Source organism: Lepisosteus oculatus, chromosome 25, assembly GCF_040954835.1.
Source record: "Lepisosteus oculatus isolate fLepOcu1 chromosome 25, fLepOcu1.hap2, whole genome shotgun sequence".
Classification (NCBI taxonomy): domain Eukaryota; kingdom Metazoa; phylum Chordata; class Actinopteri; order Semionotiformes; family Lepisosteidae; genus Lepisosteus; species Lepisosteus oculatus.
Window position 1 is genome coordinate 7,529,026 of NC_090720.1, and position 24,386 is coordinate 7,553,411.

Sequence of the window (24,386 nt, forward strand, 5' to 3'; positions counted from 1 at the left end):
GTGCCAGACCTTTAGCCTCTGTCACAGTCAGTTAGTAATATGACCCAGGTTGAACCCAGGATGATAAAGCTTGACCTTTGTTTGGCCAAAGAATCTTCACCACTTCAGCCAGTGGACAATCTCAAATGGTTGAGATTTTGAGTAGCACAAGTTTAGTAACACAGGTAAAAAGTCAAGTGACCGGGAACCAGGTGATTATAGTGAGTTCCACCTTTTTGTTTGTTTTTATAAAGATGAACTGGAATAATGATTTTTTTGTGCTCTTGCAATACCCAATATCCTGCAATTGTTAATTTTGAAGATTAATAGGGCCATCAAAGTGACGTGCAGTATAGTTAGTGTGTAGTACGCTGCACATTATATCTCATTAAATCATATTACAATGCACTGTATGAGAGGCTTTTTTAAATGTTTTAAGATGTTGGATTGTCTGCATTAATAGTCAGTGTATCTAAGGTGTTGTTGCATAACATTAAACTTCCTTCTGGTAGGAACATACAATTTAAATATAATTACACAGGAAAAACACAGCAAAAAATGCACAGATATACAGTAGCATTGTATATACCAACAGTATATAGTTATACCAACAATATTCTGGATATCTTCCTGGTGTTTTTGGATACAGTCTTAAAGAACTGTGTCAACTTTTTAAGGTTATGTTAGACTTTGTTAGACTTTCAATCTGATATATCGCTCTAGCAAACATTCAGAAATAAAAACCGATACTGTATGAGTATGTTCTTCCTACCTATCTTATTTTCTTTTGCCTTTCTCTGAACAATCAACACAGTTCTTTTAGAAGTCGAAATATGGACAAAATGTATCCGCAAAGCACATTTTACTCCTTGTAAGCTGTCAGGCAGACAATTCTAAGTTCAGACGCTGGTAGAAATATTTCCCTTTTCAGAGATAGCAGCTGTGATATCAGCTATTGGAGAAGTAATCTACAGTGGAATAATGGGAAAGAAAAGAGTTGAAGCCTTATCCTTATAGCATTGAATACTGAAATGCATTATACAATGTAAATATATTATTCAAAACAATTAGTCAGAAGTGACTAGCTTATTTCTTTTAAGGATTGTGTGACTTTTTTAACCTTTTTGACATTCATAATAGAAGTTTACATTTAAGTTATATTTATATGTCTAGTTTTATATGTGGAGAGATTATTGTAAAATATTTAGTTTAGTGCATGTCAGAATAATATTAAACATTTCTGTTAACTGCTCCAAAGAATTCTACTGTAAAGAATATTACATTAACACACTAATTTCTACTAATGTAGACTTTACAAGCAATTATAGCGTGATAGTGTATTATCAGTCTAAAATATCTCAAAAATAATTTAAAACAGATATTATGAACCAGCAACCTCAGAATTCTACTGACTATGAAAAATAATCTTGCTTAATTATTTAAGAAATGGAAATCATCATAGACTTTGTTGGCTACACAGTGAAGGAGGAACATATTGTAATGATGATAAATACCATTGATTGTCCATTTTATATTAAGGAAATATAATCTAGATGGTAGAAAGCATCATTGAATGAAATGATTCCAAAGACACAGTGAAATTCCATACTTTGAATGAGTAATTTTCAGCTAAAATAGAAAAAGGTGAACTGAAAAGTTTTTTAAGTGCAGATAATGAGCTGTACAAAATATTAAAATGTTTAGACACATACTCTATTTCTGTTTAAAAATTGCCACTTCAATTGTCAAACTGGAGACTGGAGGAAGAGTCATTACCCCATTTTTTTCAAGTGGAGGAAAAAAATGCCTCTCTGCTGGTTCAGTTCAGTCCAAGCTTCATAATTCAAAGAGAACTAGAAAATTCTACTTTTAATAAAGGTCACTTACCAAATACTAGTTTTCTGGAAAAAAAAAACTTCCAAATGAACTCAAGTTAGGTCCAATGTAATGCATCAAAATTAAAATCCCAAAATCCAAAAAACTGAGTTTTTGCTGTAAGGGAGGGGGTCTGACAGCACTAGGTGCTGGTGTATGCTCAGCACAGCTTGGACATAGTTTACGGTCTCCATTCCTTCACTGATTGTGGTATAATCCTACCGATAACCCCTCTACCAACAGTTCAATTTCCTCGCTCTCCTCACTGTTGCCCCCGACGTCATAATCTAAGGATTTACTTCACTAAAGCCCGACAGAGCAGGGAAAACTAATCTCTAATCCTTCTAAATGAATTCATTTTAGACCATTTCTTCCACCAGGACCTACTCTACCAAAATGAAAACATGGCAGTTCTGTGAGACATTTGAAAATCTCACCTCAGTTATTCCAGCATAGTAACAGGCAGCTGGAGTTACAGTACCTTACCTTACAAGAAACATTAAACAGATGCTGACTATTTGATCATTAAAGGAGTTAACCCAGATGTCCTGGTTAAATTCACCCCGCCTAATTGAATTGGTAAAGCAATTTCACACATTTAATTCTACAATTATTGTAATTTTCAATAAACAAATACCTGTAAATCATTTAACCATTTACTTTTACAGGAGCACACTCAAGGCAGTTATAATCAAGTGTGAATGATCAGTCCTTTTGCACAGTCCTGCATTTTTACTGTACAAGGACTACAAAAACAGTTTCTGCACACATACCACAATAAAGGTCTCTCTCAGTACTGTCATAAAGACAGTACGTGGCTAAATGGGTGCAGTATCATAGTCCAAAATAACATTAGTTGAATAGTTTAACACCATAGTAAATAGCTTAGCACGTACCATGGCATATCGTCATCCCACAGTACAACAGAGATTATCAGACTTTTTGCCTGCTGATAAATAGCACCAGCTTTAGACCTCTTTGAAAATATCACACATAACACCTGTTGCAAGAAAGCAGTGATCAAGGATTTGCTCTAACAAGCCATCATTTTTATATAGTAGAAAGATCGAATTTTTGTAAATGGAATATATACTGTAAGTACAGTACCCACATGGTCACATTAACGACATTTTTTAATGTAACTATTTTGTGCATTATCTCCAGAGTAAATTGTTCCCCTAATTTGTTATGTGCACTAAAAACTTATCAAGTTATTTAAAACCTATCAGGTAATCAGACAAACTGCAATAAAATTACCTCTCCCCCCCACACACACTACCCCACAAGCAAAACAAACTGTGTTGCATATTTAAAGTTTTAATGCTAATATTGTTGTATGTAGCCAAGGTCTGTAGCCAAGCCTACTGAGGATTAAATCATTTAAAATTTATTTTTAAAAACGCATAAGGTTTATAAAAAGGAGGCCAATCAGGTAATCTATCTCATCAGGTAGCTAGCAGCTAATGGATTTGAGGATACCATCCAGTCATTTCCTATAAGAAGTTAAGAGTATTGCCTTTCCTGCGCACTACCTCATTCACACCACGGTCTAGGTCTGTCTTCTACAGACTGTCAGAACAGCAGTCAGATTGTGCTGAGCTTGATCACAAGGACAACGCACAGCACATAAAAGCAGTTTAGAAAACAGAACACCATTTTAATTAAGATTTGACCGTGCAACTTTGATCACATTGACAGATTTAGTTATAGGTGTGTGAGCCTGGTGTCATTTTATGCATGTTCCTACAGTATGGTTGTTGACACAGAAAGACAACTCGTGCTAGTTCCCTGCCTTTTCTTTATCAGTGTGTGTCTCATGCTGGACACCGCAAAGACCAGTGCCGCAGAGCTGGGGCTTAGACTGGGATTATAATTGAGAGTTAAAGGCAATACAAACGGGCCGAGGGTGGTGGTATTACCTCTATAAATAACCTGTGATACGATTACTCTGGAGGCCAACAACAATTTGCTTGAAAGCATTAAGTCAAAAAGAAAAAAAATGTACAGTAACAACTGCACACCTTTTATGTCTTTAAACAGGAAAGTCTTTCCCGGGTTTCCCTTATTCACACTTATTTCACATATTCTGTTTGATTTTCTTCTAAATCTGATTGTCTGTCCTTGTACTATGAATCAATTTTATCCACGGCAAATGTGCCTGTGCTACAGTATTTCATTTACGTAGATGTACAGTAGCTCTTTGACTGCATCATGATTCCTTAAAGCACTTAAACCTGAACCATCACAGATCAAGGGGCTCCAGCCTCTGTTCCACCTGAGCTCTCAGTGACTTCAATAAAATACGTATTAGATAAAAGGAATACATATTGAAAGCACCATCTTTCTAAAAGGTCAATGTTGTGACTGATATTATCATCAACTTAACTTCCGCTTTCTGTAAACACAGCATACGTAGGGTCAACATTTGGTATATTAAAAAAAAATGACAAAAAGTCAGGGCAACAAAATCATAACCTTAAAGGTTACACTTAAAGGACATGATATTAAACAGGAGCCCATTTTAAAGCTCCTGGTTACTGTCATAAAGCAACTTAAAAGCAAAACTGAGCAGAGTCTTAATTTTCATTATGTAACAGCTGGACACATGCTTTTTACTTCTGATTTTGTGGTCAATTTAATAAAAAAATCTAAAAGATAAACAGGAATTCTGCAACATAATCAACACTATGACATACTGTAGCACTGTAATAGGACATGTGAATGAGGCAATGACCCATTGAACTTTTAATTTATAAATGTTTAATTCATTGTGTAGTTATTTAGAAAAGTGTTTGATTTAAAAAAGCATCAATTCACATTTTTATTTAAAATATCCTTTGAAAGTAACTTTATGGAATGTAACTTTTATTCCATGTCCTTTTATTCTGTCTCTGGTTTTTTTTTCCTACCATTTTCTATGGAAGCACATTACTGGCATGAGGAAAAAACATATTTGCTTGGTAATCTCTTAATTCCTAGAAAATTGTCTTTATTATGAGAGTTATTAAGCAATGGTAAATAATTGTGAAATTACAACATACAAATGATCACCTGAGTGTATGAACAGTCTATCACATTGTGCAGTGATAGCACCTCCCTGTACAAGGCACCAGGAGCTCAGCTGGAATGTTCTAAGTGTTCGTGAAGATGTCTAGTACTGCAGAAAGACCCATTGTATGTACAGTATATTGTATGAGAAGTATTGTAAGACAAATGTGTATCATGTGATTATCACATACAGTATGCAAGTATGTACCTATTAATTAGTTAATTACTTAATAGTAAGTAATTATGAGAAACACGTTATTTTTTTTACCCTTGATGGCAGCAATGCACTTCCAGAATTTTGCAATCTTCTGATGGTTGCTATTACAAAACCTTTTTAGGGACAAAAACCCCATAAACTCTGAGGTAAAAACACCTAACTGGAAACTGTTGAAGACATTATCCTTTATTTTCTAAATGGCTTTATTGGTTTTCAGTTAAATACTCTGTAAATATTGTGTCTGCATGTAACAGATATGACTATCTCTTTCTGGTGTATTTTTATCGTTCTGTAAGGAAAGAGCAACGGTTTGCTGTTCAGTACACAAGCCATCAAACACATTTTCCAATAAAAAAGAAATTGTCAGTGATTAGATGGAACATTGCATTTTTACCTGATGTTGTACACCATCGAGTGATGTCTGTTTGACCACTTTGCTTCCAAACGCCCCCATGAAAACAGTAGGTAGGCCCCCTAACAATAAGACAAAACGTTTGTTTTTAGTGACACTTGACATTTGTTGTCATCAATCCAATCCAAGCCAACAGTTGTTGTCAAAGATTAGGAAATATTGGGCTTGGTGAATTTAACATTTCAAAAAGGCTTATTTGCAGTTCGGTCTGGCTGACTGGGGTCTTGGAAGGAACAAGAGCAGAGAGGGATCAAACGGACCTGAAGGTTTTTAAGATCAGTGTTCAAATTAGTGTGCAACAGCCTGAGACGAACCCAGCTAGTGGGTGGGCCTCTCCCTGCCCCCTGCCCAAGTTCCCACTACCCAGCATCCGCAGCTCAGCATGGTCTCATTTTTGTATTGTAACGAACGTTCCCGGTTCTGTGTTGGTGGTTTGGTACTTAATTACATTAGTAATTAAATTATTGTATAAGGGGGGCTATTTATTTTCTATTCACCATGCATACTATATACTGTACCTCATTGCACATTATACATCTGTATAGGGGTGGACTTAGTCATACTGTATGTTATTCTGGCTATTTGCAACGGTTCTCTGCCAACAAACACGGACAGATGTCGAGAGTCAAGACCCTACTGTATTTTGTATGGTACTGTGAGTTTTGTGGTAGTTTATATCAACAGAAGAGGTTGCTTTTCCCACAGCTGTCTTTTTTAACTATTGTTTGTCTTTTGTATCTAAAATAAATGTCAAGAGCCAACCAGGAACAAGGCTTTACTGTCCAAGCTTTGCCTAAGCAGAGTTTAGTTACACTTAACAGACGGTGTAATTAAGCAATAAAAGAATGACGACTATCGGTTTTATTTATGGTCTATCAGTCGTTACCTGTTTGTCATATAGTAATCTGTTATTTTCATTGTAAAGCCTCTTTTTGTCCATATATGGCAATATTGCCTAGATGCAGAAGGAGATGGTTCCAAAAGGCCCACTCAGAACGTAACAGTAATCAGTCAGTAAGCAGAATGTAAAAAAGCTGAAATTGGAGACAAAGGTATTGGGCTCTCTCTAAGGGATTATTCTCAGTGTTGGGTTGAATAAATCAGTGTTATCTGAACTCTTAAAACATATGATTGATAGCTATACATAGATTTTGAAGGTACAGTACATTCATTATGTAACTTAAATTTCTTTAGTGATAAAAGCTGCTTTTCAGTAATCAAGTCACATTCATACTAAGGGTTATATAGACCACAGTGGTGGCTTAGGATTTGTTTTCCCACTCTCCTTTATCTAATTCAATATTGTGACATTTATAAGTCTATGCCAACTTGATGCCGTTATAAACCTTTAATGCAGTCTGTCCTTTCATTCCTATTATCTCGAGCTATGGAGTCACTTGGTAATCACCTTGGTGGGTGAAACAAATAAACAAATTGAAAACCAAATACAGAGTGCTTAGTCAGTTAAGCCCTTGTATCTTTTTTCTAAAATACATATTTCTAGTTGCAAGGACACATTCAATTAAACTTTTATCTTGCCTTAACCAATAGCCCTAAAACACAAGTTATTAAAATCTAAAAATAACCCATCATCTCTATGAACATTTTCCAAATACTGTAGGTTTTTACTTAATAAAAATGCCGCAAGGCTATTTCTTTCGTCACTTAGAATGGTAGGAATAGGGGAATGGAAAACAGAATCAGTGCCAAAGAATTTTCAAAAATCATGGATTAGACAGACATCAGGCACGTGAAATTGATATTTTCTGCATAAAATGTTATCCACAGCGTAAACAATATACTTATTGCATTAAGTAATTTTGAGTTCCCTGAATCTATGCACAAGAGGGATTTGGATCTTTACTGTATGTTCTACTGTGTGATAATGCAAGGGAAGCAATAAATAAATTATTAACAATTTTAAACAAAAAAATGATACAAAATAATTAAATATAACAAATTATAAACTAGGGTAAATCCAAAGGGAAATCTTACTCAAGAGATGTAAAGTTTAAACCTTGCAATGCACTATTAGAATATGTTCATTTTGGGTCGATAATTTTTGGATATACTGTATAATGTATAAATTGATATACTGTAAATAAGGTAATAGAAAAATATGATATACTTCTTCACAGATACAAGAACAGCACGTACAGTATTACCATTTTCTATGACAGGAGATATTAAGTAACACAAAACCTGTGGAATATTATCTTAAAGATCATGCATTGTATTTTGTAGCAGTGGCAAATTGTGACATTATGCAATATTTTCATAAAGGTTTTATATCGAATTGTGCTTTTTGTCTTTGCCATTTTCTCTTTGTTTATACAGGTTGTGTCAATGGACTGATGTAAAATGTTCTGAGACTAATAAATAATACAAGAGACTTGTGCCAATTACTTGGATGTGAACAGTTTCAAAGGAGTATCTTCTGCTTGACATTTGGGACTGTCAGCCTTTAGAACTGTTTACCAGTGAAAGACTGGTCTAAACAATCTGAAATATTTGACTTGATTACTCGATCGACAGGCTCTGTTGTTTACTTTCTAAAGTGTATTCAACTCAGTATCTTCGGTGCCACAATCAGATAGACGACTTACTTTTGATTGAGTGTTGGGTTTTCCTTGCTAAGAAAAAAATAAATTTGTGAAAAGCCTGTCCATTGTCTTCAAGGTTATACTACTAGAATTTTATCTTTTCTGGTGACTTTCTTGGCTGGAAACGCTCAATAAACAGAATGGATTGCTGGGATAGGGGCCTGATTACCCAGTTCAATCTACTTTTAAAGAGTTCCTGTTGAGCTGAGTGCACTCACTGCTCAATAAATAAAAGGGTAATCATAAGAGCAGTGGAGATGAACAAAACCTGAAAATGAAAAAAAAAAAGAAGACGAGTGATCAGTCAACCCAAGGCCAGATGTGTTCAGAGAAATCCATTCTGATTTGAATCAGCAATTATTTTGTGCTCTATAAGGACAGGAGAAATGTACAGTCAAGCAAGACAATTATTTAAATATTAAAGGAAAACATCAGGGGGCTCCTTTCGCATTACATATTTTTATTCATGTATTGCCTGCTTGGCTGGAAGAATTAGGAAACAAAGAACAAGTTGCAGAAAAGATTGTTTCCCGAATTACCATAAACAAGCCTTATTTTAAAGGCTGCATATTTACTGTACAAGATTATAATTCCTTTTATGACAGTGTTTTTGTAACCCTAAAAAGCCCTCTTCAATTATGAAACGTATTTATGTATTATCTATGTATTAAGATTGTTGATACTATACACTGTAGCGTCTGCATAATAGTACCAGAGCAGATAGAATCAGGATTCCACCACATTGTGTTTTCCCATTTTATACTTCAATACGTCAATATGCATATTTTGCTGCATTAATTTTGTGAGCCTTTTTGTTTCTGTTTGACATTTGGACATTTCCATATTCTATCGGAAACAAGGAATTAATTAAAACTGCATTACTGTGGGGGATATTAATTACTCATTCAAAGGCCAGTGGGCCAAGTGTTTTTTTATTACAGTTGAATTTTTTTTGTTTCAGGTAAATGAAATGGAGGCTGTGTGCTTGACTCTTGGCAGAAATATTCTTCACCTCAGAGCTACAGTACATACCAAAGACCTAAAAAAAAAAACTGTTGGCATTTCTTGTATTTGTTTTCTTCATTGTGTGTTCCTTACACAAGCAAGGCTAATACAACTGAAATTACAGGAAAAGGTCACAATAGCATAATCATTAGAGCTGACTGTTTACGTGATTCTGAATGATGCCTACCACTTTGTATTGAGGCTATGCAAGAATGGAGAGTGTTAAGATTTTATAAACAAGAGTAAAAAGCCAATGAAAATGACATGTAGTGATTACATTTGTCTTCTTACATATAGATCAATGTGATGTTGGCTACATAGTACCCTTGCAAAAGTATTCAGACCATTCTTATGGTTTCCCATTAATGTATACTCATTATTTTAAACATAATACTTCATTCAAAACCTGAATGCACAGTTTGAAGACATATATGAGTAACATATATTACAGTTAATGTCAGATAAAAACCAAAGAGAACAACTGAAAAACAGTATGTTGTATTAAGACCAGTAAAAACAATAGCTAATAGAAGTACCTTTGGTAATTGCAGACAAGTCTTTTTGGCTATGTTCAAGTTGTCACAAGTTGCTTGGTGATTACTTATGGACTTAATTAATGTCAGCACTTTACTGGGTCAGTCAAGGACTTTCACATTCTTATTCTCAAGCCACTCCTGTCTAACATTGGCCTTGGGCTTTTGGTCATTTGAAAAGAGATGAAAGGTGATTTTTTTTGTCTTTAGCAGACTGGAGCAGCTTTTTCTCTAAGATGTGACTGTACTTGTCTCCCCCCATTTTCCCTCAGCTGTGAGGGTCATGCCACATGTTTGCAGTATCACGTTGTTGCAAACCCCATGTAGAGTCGGGGATGGGTTTTTCATTTCTAAATAGGCCCTTAGTGCAGAGAGTCTGGACTATTTATTGATAACCCATAGACATTTTCTCCCATCACAGGCATTGAACTCTTTCGAAGTCGCCATTGGCCTCACAGGGGCCAGTAATAAATGTGAATTGCTCCCTCAGAGTGTCATGATTGTAATTTTTAAGGCAACAACATGTGAAAGCTGTGCAAAGGTCTGAATGCTCTTGCAAGACACAGTAGGTGAATCCATCCAGGACCCTGTCCTCTGTCTGCTCATGGCCTGAGAAGAATTAACAAAGGAGGGTGATCTACAGCCCTGTGTTCAGTGGGGGAATCTCATTAAAAACAAATAGTTCATGAACTAATGTTCGTGAAGTTAATGACATGTTATGCCTTCAATTTACATTTGTAAGCACTTTACCTGCATGAGTTATTTCTGATTACTGTAATTATTTAGAGAGCAAATCAGCTAGGGCCTATTATTTAAGAAGCAATTGAATTATATTTTCTTATTTTAATTTAAAGCAATATTATGAAATCTGTATGTAAGTCCATAATTAGTGGTAATTATGTCTGATACTGTTAAGTTGTATTTGCCTCATTTGATGTGGTTAATGCTGAATATACTGTGGCTTTGTTCTTTTTTTGACTCGAGGATCTGCAGCATTCTCTGTGTACTCTCTGAAGTAATGGCACATCAGAAGAAACTGGAGAAATGGCTCGCTAAATTTGTTGTTTTGAATTGTCAATGGGTGGCGTGTGGGTTAGCTTAAAGATCTTTCTTTCAATAATCTTATAGATAAAAAAATACCTGTATTCACTATAATCAACAAAGCTAGACTTACAGCATGGACATCGGAGAAAGTGTCTTAAAGAATTCTAGTATGCAGAAAGATACAGTACTGGCGCATCATGTATTTCAGACTCTTCAAAAAATTCATTGCACGCTCACACCAGAATCCCTACACTGATAATAGTTAACAATGCATACTGTCATTCATAATATATGGCTCTTGAATAAAAGTTCAGTAGTTCAGCCCAATGTTTTTTAAGGATACTAGATGTACAGTAAGTAAGAAACATTAAACACTCCAGCAGGATTGGGTAGAGGACGTGGGTCCAGGATTTCCTTTCCTCCCAAACATTATTTGGTCCATGGGGTGCTGAGATGCAGACTTTTCATGATACCATTTTTCATCAGCTTTTTGCTTTCATGAAAAATAGATTCATGAGCGTAACAGTTGGTGCCCTGCCCCTCCACAGAAGGGTGTGGTCATGCCTACTCCCATTGTTCTCCAGCAGGGCGTGTCGCAGTTTCGGTGGCATGTGGCATCACCTTCGCTCTGCCTTGATCACCGTGGAGACAGTTGATGCAGGGCGTTTAAACCCTATTCAGCCTCTCCTTGGCAATCCGGCGACTTCATCTCACTGTTGCAGTTCAGGTGGGTAGCTGCGTCAGAATGCGTAGGCTGCAAAGGAACGAGTAATAGGTTTATTTCATGCTGAAAAGAGAAGAAAGAAAACACAAAGTCACAGCCAAAATGTTGTGTTTTCTTTCTTCTTTTTTCAGCATGGAATAAACCTATTACTTGTTCATCTCACTGTGTCACTTTTCCAGCTTCCTCCAAAAGACCAAGCAAGGTCTACACTGTTGGTGAGGCCTCCTGGCAGGTAGTCCTCCAGAGAAGTGGTTGAGAGGACAGAGCCAATTTCCCAGGCAGCCCTGGACCATCTGCTTGGGTTGGATCCACGTTTTAGTCCCCTCTCAGCAATTGGAGTGCCTGGCTTTAGTGAAATCTTTCACTTAAGCCAGGTGCCGTGCTTCACAATCTCCATGGCGATCAAGGCTGAGCGAATACATAACCTTTACAAACATTGAAAGTGAGACACACCCCACTGGAGAACAGCGAGGATGGGCATGACCACACCCCTCTGTGGAAGGGTGGGGCAGACGTATAGTAATATCAGTTTTGCATACTAAACATAATAAAAATCATCTTGTATAGCAACACCTCCACCAGCACCAACAACAATATGTAAAACATGTACAACCAAAGAGGAAATTTCTACTCTACATTACATAAAGATGTAAAATTGTAGTGCATAAATTGTTTAAATAACACTGGTAATGCCCTGCATGTCCATTAGAATGTCCTTATTTATTGCAGCTCAGATTTTAGACAATAATCTTTCATTTAGTCTTCTCAGTGAAATCAGAGACTTAGATTGTGTAATGATTATGCAATGGTTGTAGGGCATGGAATGATTGCGGTGTTGTAATTTGATTGGATTTGGATCTCATCTGATCCACTGTTAAATTGATAATACATTAAATAAATAAGCAACATGGAAAGTATAATTCAGTACATGGTATAATATTTTAGGTTTCAGAATACATATTATTTTAATATAATATTGAATGTTTTCTCATCTCTCATCCACATCAGCAAATCCTGTAAACAGGTAATAGTGCAATTTCAGCATGTATTATCTGTATTACCTGAATATGCACTATTGAGGAAATCAAAATGAGGAACATTTGTCTGGAGTTAGATGTAAAATACTAGTTTTACTATTCGCTTTAGTAATTTACATTTCTCGAAAACGTATCAAACAGTACACTATACCATCATGTGTCTCATCAGTTTTACTGTATATAACAATATTTTCTTCAAATTGTTCTATTAATATAGAAACAATAATGCACCTATGTCTTAATATGCAGTTGTTCTAAAATATAGAGTATAATGAGCCTTTGCAATATGAATTACATGCTATATTTAAGCTATAAACAGTACTGTAGATAGCGGTAATGATTTCAGGTAAGGTCATCTAATAATGCATTTGATTTCCTGTGGTTATAAGATTCATCTTCATGTTAAAAGGATTTATGAGAATTTGCAAATCATTAAAATAATTAAAATGTTCAAGCAATATTGTTGTATAATGCATAAAATACCCACAATGTTATTGCCTACAGTAGACTGGAGTACTGTTTGTCCCTCTTGTGCAAATACTGTAGCTCTGCATAATGCAGTCCCTAATTTCACATTAATTAAAAGTCTGTGATGTACAGTGAATCATTGATTGATGCTATACACTTAATACAGGTATTATCAAAGCATGAAAACATTTTGAATTCTTCTCACTTATACATGCAGTATTTTACATTTACCACATTAGCTTTGAGAAAAATGTTTTGATATTTAAAACACTCTTGAGGTATAAAATCAGGTGAGTATTGTGATTTTTCCTCCCTATTTTAACACCATTTGCAATGCAAAACACTCAATCAAAAAATCTACAAAATTCAAGGAAGAATCTCTATGGCTCTGTTAATGGAGCAAACCTGAATCTAAACTCCTGATATCTACCAGCTGATGCCACAGAACATACACTTCTCAAAATCAAAGACATTTTTCAAAACCCCAGGTGACACCACTTCAAATCAGAACACCCAGTACCACTATCCACAATGCTAAGTACAAAGACTCAAGTTTTCTTTGACTCATCATTACTTACCAACTGTTCTTTCTGAGCTATGGAGTATCCTCTGCTTTGTCTTTCCCTGTACAGTTTTGACTGTGGTTGCCTGACAGATGTTAATATTGTACAAGCAGTTCAATCCCACTTGTACCAAGCCCAAAATACAGGATTATCTTCTGGAACCATCGGTGACATCTGTCTAGGCAGAAAAATAATGACAAATGCAGGCGAATCTGCTAGATCTACCTCTCGGGGCTTAGTTTTAAATGCAGAAAACCATAAAGAAAGCTGTGAGGTGCTGAAATTTGACTCAGGTGATTTTGATAAACAATGGTGAAATACCATAAGCTCACTAAAAGCTTTGCTTTTGTGAGTAATATTACTTTTGTTATACTGTACCTACTGGATTTGGGATCGGTAATTGTGTCTTTGTGTCACAGTTACAACCCTTGTACCCATACAGGGAGAATGAGAATGTGTAGCTCTTCTCCACCATTCTTTCTTCCAATTGGTCTATTAATCTTGTAAATTTTGACATTCAAGAAGCTTTGTACCATAGTGCAGGGGGTTCAGTACAAATTAGAGGAGAGGTACAGTACAGTATGTGCTTCATCATGTCACTATAAGCCTGCAGTTTCTCAGGAGGTTGCAGTGGTTGCTGTTTCATTGGATGCCGAAAGATTCAAGCCTGAATAATCCTAAACAATTGTGCATTTCTGCTTAAAGAATCGTTCACACAGATAACTAATGGTACAGGATCATAGAGCTCATCTTGCACTCACTGAAGCACATTTACTGGTTAAGCCTTCTGGGGCTCAAAGGGTAACTTCCCAAATTTCATATTATTTACTACTCTTTTACGAGAGAAAAGATTCCACCTTTACGCCATTTAATATCTATGAGAGGTGTACATGACAAAACTACTCCCAACTCTTGGTGGTATCCACGCATGTGCTCAGTTTGTGCTCTTCTGTGCCACTGAAAGTAAAATTTGTGATGCTTTCGTTCCCGACATATAGCGTCTTATTTTTCGGCATGTGATGTCACTCAGCTGCTCTGCAATGATGGAGAAGAACTGAACCGGTCAAATTCATTAGTGCTCTGTTAGTGCCAGGTCAAAGTAACGCCCAAGCTGTTTTTTTCCCCCTGAGATATAGGATCTTATTCTTTGGGTAATCAGGATTCGTTCTACAAGGAAGTTTACAGTCAGTAACACGTACTTGCAACTTGCTTTCTCAATCTGTCCGTGGAGCGTGGATATTTTGTATTCGAATGCCAGTATTTTATGCATGCTTGTGTGAACAGTAAAATTAAATCTGTAGACTTAAATACACTAAATGCAAGAAGAGTGATAGTGCTAAAGGAAGCAGTACAGCAAAAAATGAAATTAGGCAAATCCATATGCCACTTAAAAATGTGGGATACTGAGAACACTCTGGTAGAAATGTGACAGTGTGATCCACTTCTATCGGCACATACAGTATATTATGTAATGGGACTGTAGATCAGAGCCTGACAACTTGGCAGGATCTTTGCATTGATTCTGACATGGGATATTGACTGAGTCACGAAAGTAGCACTAACAGGACACAAAATGTATTTGATGGTCGACTTTCATATTTTCCACACATCCTGGAATTAAATGAAGAACTTCAAACTGAGAGGTGTCACTGCTTTCTATCCGCCTTCCAACATGTTCTTGGTCACCACATCACAAATTGCAAAAGACCCAATTTCACTGGGGAGAAATATGATGACAAAGGCATTCATATCTGTGATTCTGCATTCTACACATTCTACAATGGAAAAAAAATAAAGGACTGTGACCTAAACATGTTATGTGAAAAACACACATTTTGTGACAACAATTAATTAAGAGTTTAAAGAAAGAAACCAAAAGAAACAAGCATGTTGTAATATGAAACTTTCTGAGAAAAATACAAGTAAAATATGACATGGGATAAAAAAAATGTACAGTATATTCTGCATTGTATTACACGATAGAATAGTTATTGCCTTTATTTCTCAAATATTATCCTTAAATATCTTTAAGCCACATACAGCAATTTAGATATTCTTGAAGCAAAGAATATACACTTTGCCTTTACAGCGTAATCATTATTTTTATACCTTCTGTTTTTAATTAAATAATTTTTTGTAGCAAAATATTTTTCTTGTTTTTGTCCTCGAGCTTGTAAAGTAGCCGAATGTACAGGATATTTCTGACAGTAAAGTCTTTTTTCATTTTCACGGCAAAGCACAGAGTGGATAACCCTTGAAAACAAGATGGCAACTGTATGTGTGCATTTGGTGTTTCTTTATTGTATTTATTTCTAGAAACTGGAAGAGACCAATTACAATCCATGCAGTGCATCATGCTTGTGGGGGATTAAAAAGGGCAAAACTATGCTCTGCGCGTTGTCTGGGTATTATCCCTTTTGTTTCCTGAACTCGAATTAGTTCAAACCTACTGTACCGTGCTTTGTAAAAGTATCCAGCCCCTTTAAACAGCATTGTGGCAGGCCATCAGCAGTGAGGATAATGGTTTTAGCTGATTTATCACTAGGTCGTCAAGGCCTCTTATATTTTTATATACTACAAGTTCACATGTCTTATATTGATTAATTAATTGGTGAATTAATTAGAGAGCCACATTTTTCACTTGGAGTAGATTTAGATTAGTTTGGTATATAAAGGGATCAGAGGTAGAGAGTGTTGGCTTAGTTTGGAGCAATTTGTTTTGGGCTATAGTGAATAGTTTTGTTAATAAATCTCTCATTCTATGTTAACTTTTTCATCGTAGTTTGTCAGGCCTGATGGGAGTCCTGCTGAGAGGTAGATCACATTTTATTGAATTACAAATTAATTATACACTTCTTTAGGTGAATACACATTTGTTCCAGTCTTAATTTTTCTGGATATCTTGGGTTCATGTGGTGTAATAAAGTGTCATGGGTCATGACGGAAAGTTCAAGGTACTTTTGTACTTTTTCTTCGCTAAACTGCAAAACTCCATGTGACAAACAATAGCAATAGTTTTCAAACCAGTCAGGAGAAACTATAAAACATTTAGCAGAATAAGTACTAAATAAACCTGAAATAATCTAATGTAGGTCCCCCCAGCAACATTGGACTGTGAGGCTGCAATAAACTCCAGAATCTTCCTCACTCAATCCTCACTTCAACTGTAAAACTTACTTACTTGCCTGTCATGGGTTTTCCTCATACTCTCTGGGAAATGGGCTGTCAGAGTATAATGGCTTTGCTACCCAAATAAAGGAAGGATTAGGATTTAAAATGCTTTCAGCAAAAACCATCAAATATAAGTTTTATTTTGTGTACTGATAAGATGGTATTCATAGTTTAAAGATTGTATTGGTTTTGGACTTTTCATTTCTTGGTGATTTGAGTGAGTTTTTTTTCCCCCATGTACTGTACTACTGAGTTAAGGTATAGCCTTCCCCAGGTACAGTATAATCAAGCTCTCATTCTTTGTAGGAGTGACCTTATGTTGCTTAAGAAGGATTCTTCTCTTGTACTAATAGGATTATCAAAAATAGGTTTTGTTTGTCATTGGTCTAAACAAAAACTATGAATAACCTGTTATCTATCTTTACACCCCATTCATGAGGTGAGTGTAGCTGCATCTCTCACTAGGACAGGTGATTATGACTGGATGGAGGTGACAGAGGTGGGAATCAGACTCAGGTTCAAGTTTTGAAATGTAGAGCTAAGAGGAATTTATTTTTATGCAGTATGTGTGTTTCGTTGATTCTTTTGGCTGGCTCTTTTAGTCAAGCCTGTTTACAGAAGTTTCAGCTGCTACTTACCTTTAACACCAAATGTTTGTACAGATTTACCAAGCTGGGATTGTTGGGCAGTCTGTGTAAGGTACCTTACTCAAGCGTATGGCAGTAGCATTCCACCTGGTATTTAAAACCACAGCCTTGTGTTTCAAGAGTCCAGAGGTCCAATCACTGCCTTACTCTGCAAATAGTACAGTACATTAGCAAAAATAAAAACGGATAGTCTGGATTTTATTCAATAGCTTTTAAAGGTGATAAAGCTTAATGATTGAACCGGATTCCCTTCTTTCTTTAAAGATCAATACAAATTTTAATTCCTTTTACTGTCAAGTGACTTCAATTCAGTATAGGGATATTTATAAGCAGGACCTGGAACAACCTGCTGTTGGGCATAATGCAAAATTCGGAAGATATTCCTAAAACGGAAATGAGTGACCCATGTTTAAAAGGTTAAGCAACATGTGAAATCACAAAAGATTCATATAAAAGTGACCATTAAATTCGGTACACCAAACAACATGTGAAGTATGGTAGTTACAGTAACCTATGTCGTAGTTTAGAGGTGAATTACTCTACAGCACATTTCAGAAATAATAGAGTATAGTATGATAATTCTACTGGCAAATGCTGATTCCAGATATAAGAGCTGGTGTTTTACCTGCAGCGCTGTTCGGAGAGCAGGGAAAGATGGACCAGAATGCTGGGACTGGGTCCTGTAATGTCTCATAATAAAGCTGGAAACGCTGAGTGGTAACAGAGGAAGAAGTGGTCTGAAAAAATAAAGGGGAAGGGTGTCTGTGCAAATAGGACACAAAGGAACTTTAATGGTTCTACAAAAAATAAAGAAAAAAACCTGGACCAGACCCTGTTTTATAATGTGCTTAGAGATCAGTAAGGAATTAAAGAGGACAGACTGGATACAATCGGAAACTAAAGCCAGCGTGTCAGTTAAGGATACTATATGGTCGGAGCTTTGTGAGGAAGCAATCTTAATTAAAGCAGCTGTGGTCTTGGAGGTTTGCAGGGAAGGGATTGCACACAGGGACTCCTTTGTGTGGAGCCAGGATGAAAGCCAAGATTTGGGGGATTTAGAGATTTCTCAAGTTCACTGTTAATTTGTTTCTAATTAGCCATCCAGGTTAAATGCCTTAAGACTTTCTCTGGAAAAAAAATCTGCCCAGACACCTACAGTATATGAGCTACAATGAAAGAGGTTATTTTGTGAGAGGCTTAAGAGTATTTCAGATTCCTGGGGAGAGACCTGAGAGTGCAGAGCCAATGTGTTGATAACTAGCCTGCTCTAAATTAAACAGCATTGTGGATATTATTTGTAAATGGAAGAAAAGAAACAATTTTTGGATGTGGAGCCTTCTTCAGGTGTAAAGATTCCAAAGAAGGCTCCACAGCGGAAACATCTCTTCTCTTTTCAGCATGGAATAAATCTTTACTTTTTGCAGCCTACGCATGCTGATGCAGCTACCTACTGTACTTGAATTATTTGTAAATGTTTAATTTTGCCAACTTTAGTTTTTTACGTAAAATATTTTTCTTGCCTGAGCATGAGATGAAATTATTTAGATTTTGATTTTACCTGACATATCTAATATTGCCGATTCTATACAACATAGAATATGGTGATATGTCAGTTTATACCTTACAAACGTTCTCCACAAAGGATGAGAAATGGAAATCTGTTCATGACTTCTTAATGACCACCACATAGAGTATGCATTTTAAAGAATAAGACCACAATTATTAAATGGCATCACAGTAAATGGTTTGTCCTAAAACAAGATAGTGCCAGTGTATGACTGAAGTCCGTGGTTTTTCGAGCCTCTAGAATTCTTAGAACCAATTGCTTTCATATCCATACATCTTAAAATGTAGAAATGTCATAATAGTTAAATATATCATTCTTCAGAACTCTATGGCCTATAGTAATTCCAAAATCTATTTTATTGAAGAGAAGATATGAGTCCACACAGTGGTAGAGCTGTCACCATGTTAGCCAAGCTTCATGACACAATTTAAGCACAAAACATTATCTGGTGGCATTCTCAATTACATCACCACTGGAAAGATCAGGAGGATTCCCTGCTGGGATTAAAACCACCTGAATGAAAAGTCAGCAACAGATCTAGTCAACAACTATGAAGGGAAGGGGCGGACCTGAAGGGCAGCCTTAAAAGCAACAGATAAACGGACATTAAGAATGGGATGTACATAATCTTTAATTTAGGATATCCAAAATCTGAATTCACAGTTATATAAGTAGTTTGTTGGATGTGTGCTTTTTGCTTGATGCCTGTCTGATCCATGGCCAACTTGATCTGTGATCTCTGCATTTATGAAAAATTAAACATTAAAAGTTTGTTTGGGAACAAATCTACTGGAATTAGCTTAGATACATAGTTTGGCTGCTCCATGCTGGAGTATTTAGTTGGGTTTATTTGACTTGGAATTGCACATTCTATTTAACACTGACGGCTCAATTAAATTATAGCCCTCTGACACCATTCATCATAAAAGATGCTGTACCCTTAGAGGCTGCAAAACCCCCAAGATTTAATTTTGTTGTCCGGTGGGGCCGCTGGAATTTAGTGGGTGCAAATGGATCCATAGTTTCAGTAGGAGATGAGTGAGGTCCCCTCTTATAAAGGTACTGTAAAAGTGAATTTATTTATCACTATCTAACAATAATATTGCGAGTTACTGACACTACTCTGCAAATAGTACAGCTTTATCGTAATGCCCTAAAAACATGAAAGGAGGTGGATGTTCTGGTGCAACAATGTTGACAGTGTGGCCACGCCAACATCTGGACTTGGATGTTAGAATAGATGGGGAGTGAGCAAGGGAGAGAGTTGCAAGAGAAAATGAGGGAACTGACAAGGTTGTGGATACTATGAAGAGGGTACTGTAGGTTGTTGAAAGGTATGAAAGGATATTTGCAGATGTTAATCTTCAAGCCTGTGGTACTGTAATTGGGCTGGGTATTATATAACTTAATGAATGCATGTGGCTGCTATAGAAGCATATTTAATAAGAATATGAACATTGCAGATGAGATAAGGCCAGCTGGTTCATATGCTGTAGCTTGTTTGCTATATACTGTAGGTAATTAATCAGAAGATCAAATAGGTAATTGCTAGCAGTTAATTAATCCATTTTTGTTCTTGAAAAAAGACTGGCTATAGGTTTTTTGTTAGTTTTGATATGTATTTGATTGCATTTATTCTTACATTTGATAATTGCATAATTGAGAACTTGTATTGTTTGATGTATTTGAAATGGATATTAAACCTGAACAAAACTCCATGTTCCATTTAGTGAACTGATCCCTTCCTCTAACTCTCTATGATTCTCATACTGTATGTTGCTCCTGCAATGTAATTCAATTGTATTGTTTAGGTTTCATAAACTAGGCAAAGCCAATTCTTCAACAAAGAATGCTGCAGAAAGCACATGTGTATTTTACATCTGAAATCTAGTAAGACTTTGTTCACTAAAAAGTGCTTCATTTTTCCCTACAGCAAATATTTAAACTGATTTAATAAAATGTAGGACCTAGTTTTTCTTTTCTTTACAACACAGCATGCCAGAATAATTGTTGGGGCATATTTTGGAAAAGTTGGAAACAATGAGATACAGCGAAAATATTTTTGTTGGAAATAGATTCTCAGAGGAAATATTTTTGATGTCTTGAAATTTGTTTTCACTAAATTCCTAAGTGTATGAAAATGAAACTAGAAGCAGTAAAGATTTTGTTGATATTAAATCGTCAAATCGCATGGAAGCCCTGTCCTTATATAAATAGTGCATAGATTTTCTTTCTTCCAAGCTGGCATTAAAAACAGATTGTCAAGATAAAGGTAATACTATCACTTTCATCAAATGTTTTTTATTTCTTTCTGGTAGACTTTAAACTTTTGTGCTGTGTTGATTGATGACAAAAGAACATTTTTGCCATGATATTGATAGATTTAGCTCCTTGCAATCAGATTTGAAATTCACCTCCAGTGCTTGACCGTAAGGATATTTTTGACAGGGAGATGATCAGTGCTGGATAAAACTTGGAATTTAGAGCATGAATTTTGTCTTACAAAATTGTTTTCTGAAACCCCTATGTTGGATGTGGTGTTTTTCACTCTATCATGATACACATTTCACATTTTTTTCATAGTTGTAATTGGCTTCACAGTGGATTCCCTCACCACTGTTTCCTCTTTGTCCAGTTGCACAACCTGGAGGGAAGACCCAATTTATGCAGTGTTTTATGTGATATAATGATTTATTAGACTGTGCTTACAAGACAATCCAGGTAATTGGAATTTTTATACCCTTCTCCTGATCTGTGCAAGATATTGATCTGTGATCAATAACTTAATCCCTGCCTTGCTTTGAAAAGATCCTCCCTTCATGATTTGAGATGTTGAGAAATTGAATTCCTGACCACAGAACCTCCCAGAGACAGGAGACTATTCTGAATTCATGAGAACTGCTATTACTGCAAACAAAGGCCACTCTGCTAACTCTGTGGTTTATTAAAGTGATTTCAGGACTGCAAGCTTAAAAGTGACAATGTGAAGATTTTGTTAGGGTATGAATACTTTTGCATGCTGCTGTATATTCAAGAATCTTTTCTGCAACTCAAACACTGAGTTCCCATAGTAAACATTGCTGTGCTAAGATCTTAAACAATATACTGTATATATGTTATGAACATCAACAATTTACTCGGAGCCTTCACTAGTTTTCTCTGCTCTTATGACAACTTTGACAACTAATCTAGCTTTCCTTTGGGACAGAAGAAATCAAGATTGTCCTTTATCTATAATGTTGCTTGGAACTCTCAAAACAGATGACTAATCAATGTGAAATAAACATGGGCAGCTGATGAGCTGGTGAAAACACTACTACATTCACCAACAAAATATACCTAACTCATTGTCAAGTGTTTCTCATAAACATTTGTTCTTCTCTACACTTCTGTGAAGACAACAGGCTACTTTTTTCATGTTTTGCAAAATAGGGTCTTTTCAAAATCAAATGTTAGTACAACACTGGAGTAAAGTTCAACAGATCACAGACTTGTTTATGCATAAAGAAGGGAATACATTGAGTAAAAATATTTGAGCAAAAGAAAAAAAACTTTCACAGCAGTTTCTTATATGCTAGATGGGCTCAAATATGAATTTATACATCGAAGCCCATTTTCATGGAGTTGGCCTTTCATGATTTGTGGACCACCGCGATTCTGACTTGTTTTGCAGTAGTACTTGGATGCAGCTCTTTTGTACTGTATGTGTATGAAATAAAATACCGGGCAACAGTCAATAACCGAATTAACCTTTACATTAGCTTTCACTTTCATCCTTTTAATGAGGTGTTTAATTGAAATTACATTGACAAGCTGACCCCTTGAAATAAACATTATGGGGAAAAAAAACAAATTTCCAAATGGTGACATTTAAGAAAATTGTAATGTTACACTTCCATTCCAGTTATTACTGTTAAAGGTCCTCCATGGCGTGTTCAGTAAAGAGAGTCAATTGAAAATTCATGCCTGTACTTTTAGTTTTTAACTTTTAAAAACTATTATCATACAAAGACATTTTGGATTTAGAAATCTGGTATAGATTATATGTAGTAGTTGTATAGTTTTCGGCATTGCAACAGTGAGCAGCAAACTGCAGCATAATTGTTACAGGCAAGGGTTAAATATTTATTCAAAGGTCTTTGAATTACGTGAATGAAATAAATAATTGGACAGTTTGTACCAAGGTAGTTTTTAAATTTGTGTTTTGCAATATTTACTGTATAATGGAGTTATTATATCAACTTAATCCAAGTTAATATTTGATTTCCAATTGCAAAACTTGTGGGTTGTATGATCTGTAATACACGGTAAGAAAAAATGCAAAGGAATAGTCTCAGCTTATTCTTATCTCAGACTTAACTTCAGCAAAGCACTTGAACTGATATTTGTGGATTTTTATTCTTGATTTCAACAGCATTATTAGAAAAATGGCACCCTCTACTGGAAGAATTTACAAATTCCCCTTATTTTATCATGATCTCTTTCACTTTTTGCCTTTTATGATTATCATTTTATTGGAAATATTCTGCATCTTCACATGCTATGTTTGACTTGGCGGGGGGGGGGAGTCATCTGTATTAAATTCCATAATTTGTGAAACTACCATGTTATTGAATGTTATCTTGTTCAGTACTAAGAAAAATATGTATGCTATTCTAGGTATCGCCACTAGATGATGACTTATGCCTTCATTTAGCAGAAAACTTTAACAAAAACTTTCACTCATGCAATATGACAACAGTTCTGAAGGACATCATACCGTAAATGTGGGCATTTAGATACCCTCAGACTCTCAGGTATAGTATACCAACAGTTATACACCACAAATTGTGTCAGGTTCTGAACCCCACTCACAAGAACAATGTCCAAAGCAGAAATGCACAATGTGCATCTTACTGTATCTGAACCACAGGGACTGGGACAAAACGGGACACAATTTTTCAGCCTGAACTAAGACCAGATGTATATTTGAAATGAATGACTTTAAATACATATAGGCTGATCTATATGACGGGGAAGACACCTTTTAAAATAAGGTAAAAAAAACACAAATATGGAACGATAAGATCATTCCAAATAAGTTGTACTCTCTCAGTCTTGAAAAAATAAAATCCTCCAGAAATAAATGTTTTGTTTTTTCCCTTTTCCAAGGACATACTGTAGTTATGTAAAGTCAAAATATTCTAAGATCACTGCTGCAACAATCTGCTCATAGCAATAGAAAGTAATAGTAAAAGAAATGTTTGTTTTTTCTTCCCATCATTCTTACTTCAGTGCCACTTCTAGCTTCAAGCAGTATCTATCAGAGCTGTGCATGCTGTAAGTGTAGACTTGCGTGGCACAGCACCATTGGTGTGGAACAGTGCTGTAAGCTACTGCATAAACAGGAGATGTACATGCATTGTAAACAGTAGCATTTTCCAAAATTGACTCCACAAAGAGCCAAGGATGAACGAGCCATGCTTTGCTAAATGGTGTGTCTGATTCCTCAGA

General features: G+C 35.8%; 1 protein-coding gene across 3 annotated transcripts in view; it reads right to left on the reverse strand.

Moving 5' to 3' along the window:
• The window catches only part of lactbl1b (lactamase, beta-like 1b), a 32,574-nt gene extending 18,981 nt beyond the window's left edge, over nucleotides 1–13,593 (reverse strand). The window contains exons 1-2 of one of the 3 annotated variants that reach the window (XM_069183880.1): nucleotides 13,524–13,593; nucleotides 5,514–5,593 (exon numbers count right to left, since the gene is read on the reverse strand). In XM_069183880.1, coding sequence (XP_069039981.1) covers nucleotides 5,514–5,573 — 60 coding nt within the window. In that variant the 5' untranslated portion in view covers nucleotides 5,574–5,593; nucleotides 13,524–13,593. Of the gene's footprint in view, nucleotides 1–1,866; nucleotides 2,413–5,513; nucleotides 5,594–13,523 lie in introns of those variants that run through there. The other 2 variants (XM_069183879.1, XM_069183881.1) reach the window with 2 other exon arrangements.
• Between the last annotated feature and the right edge of the window lie 10,793 nt (nucleotides 13,594–24,386).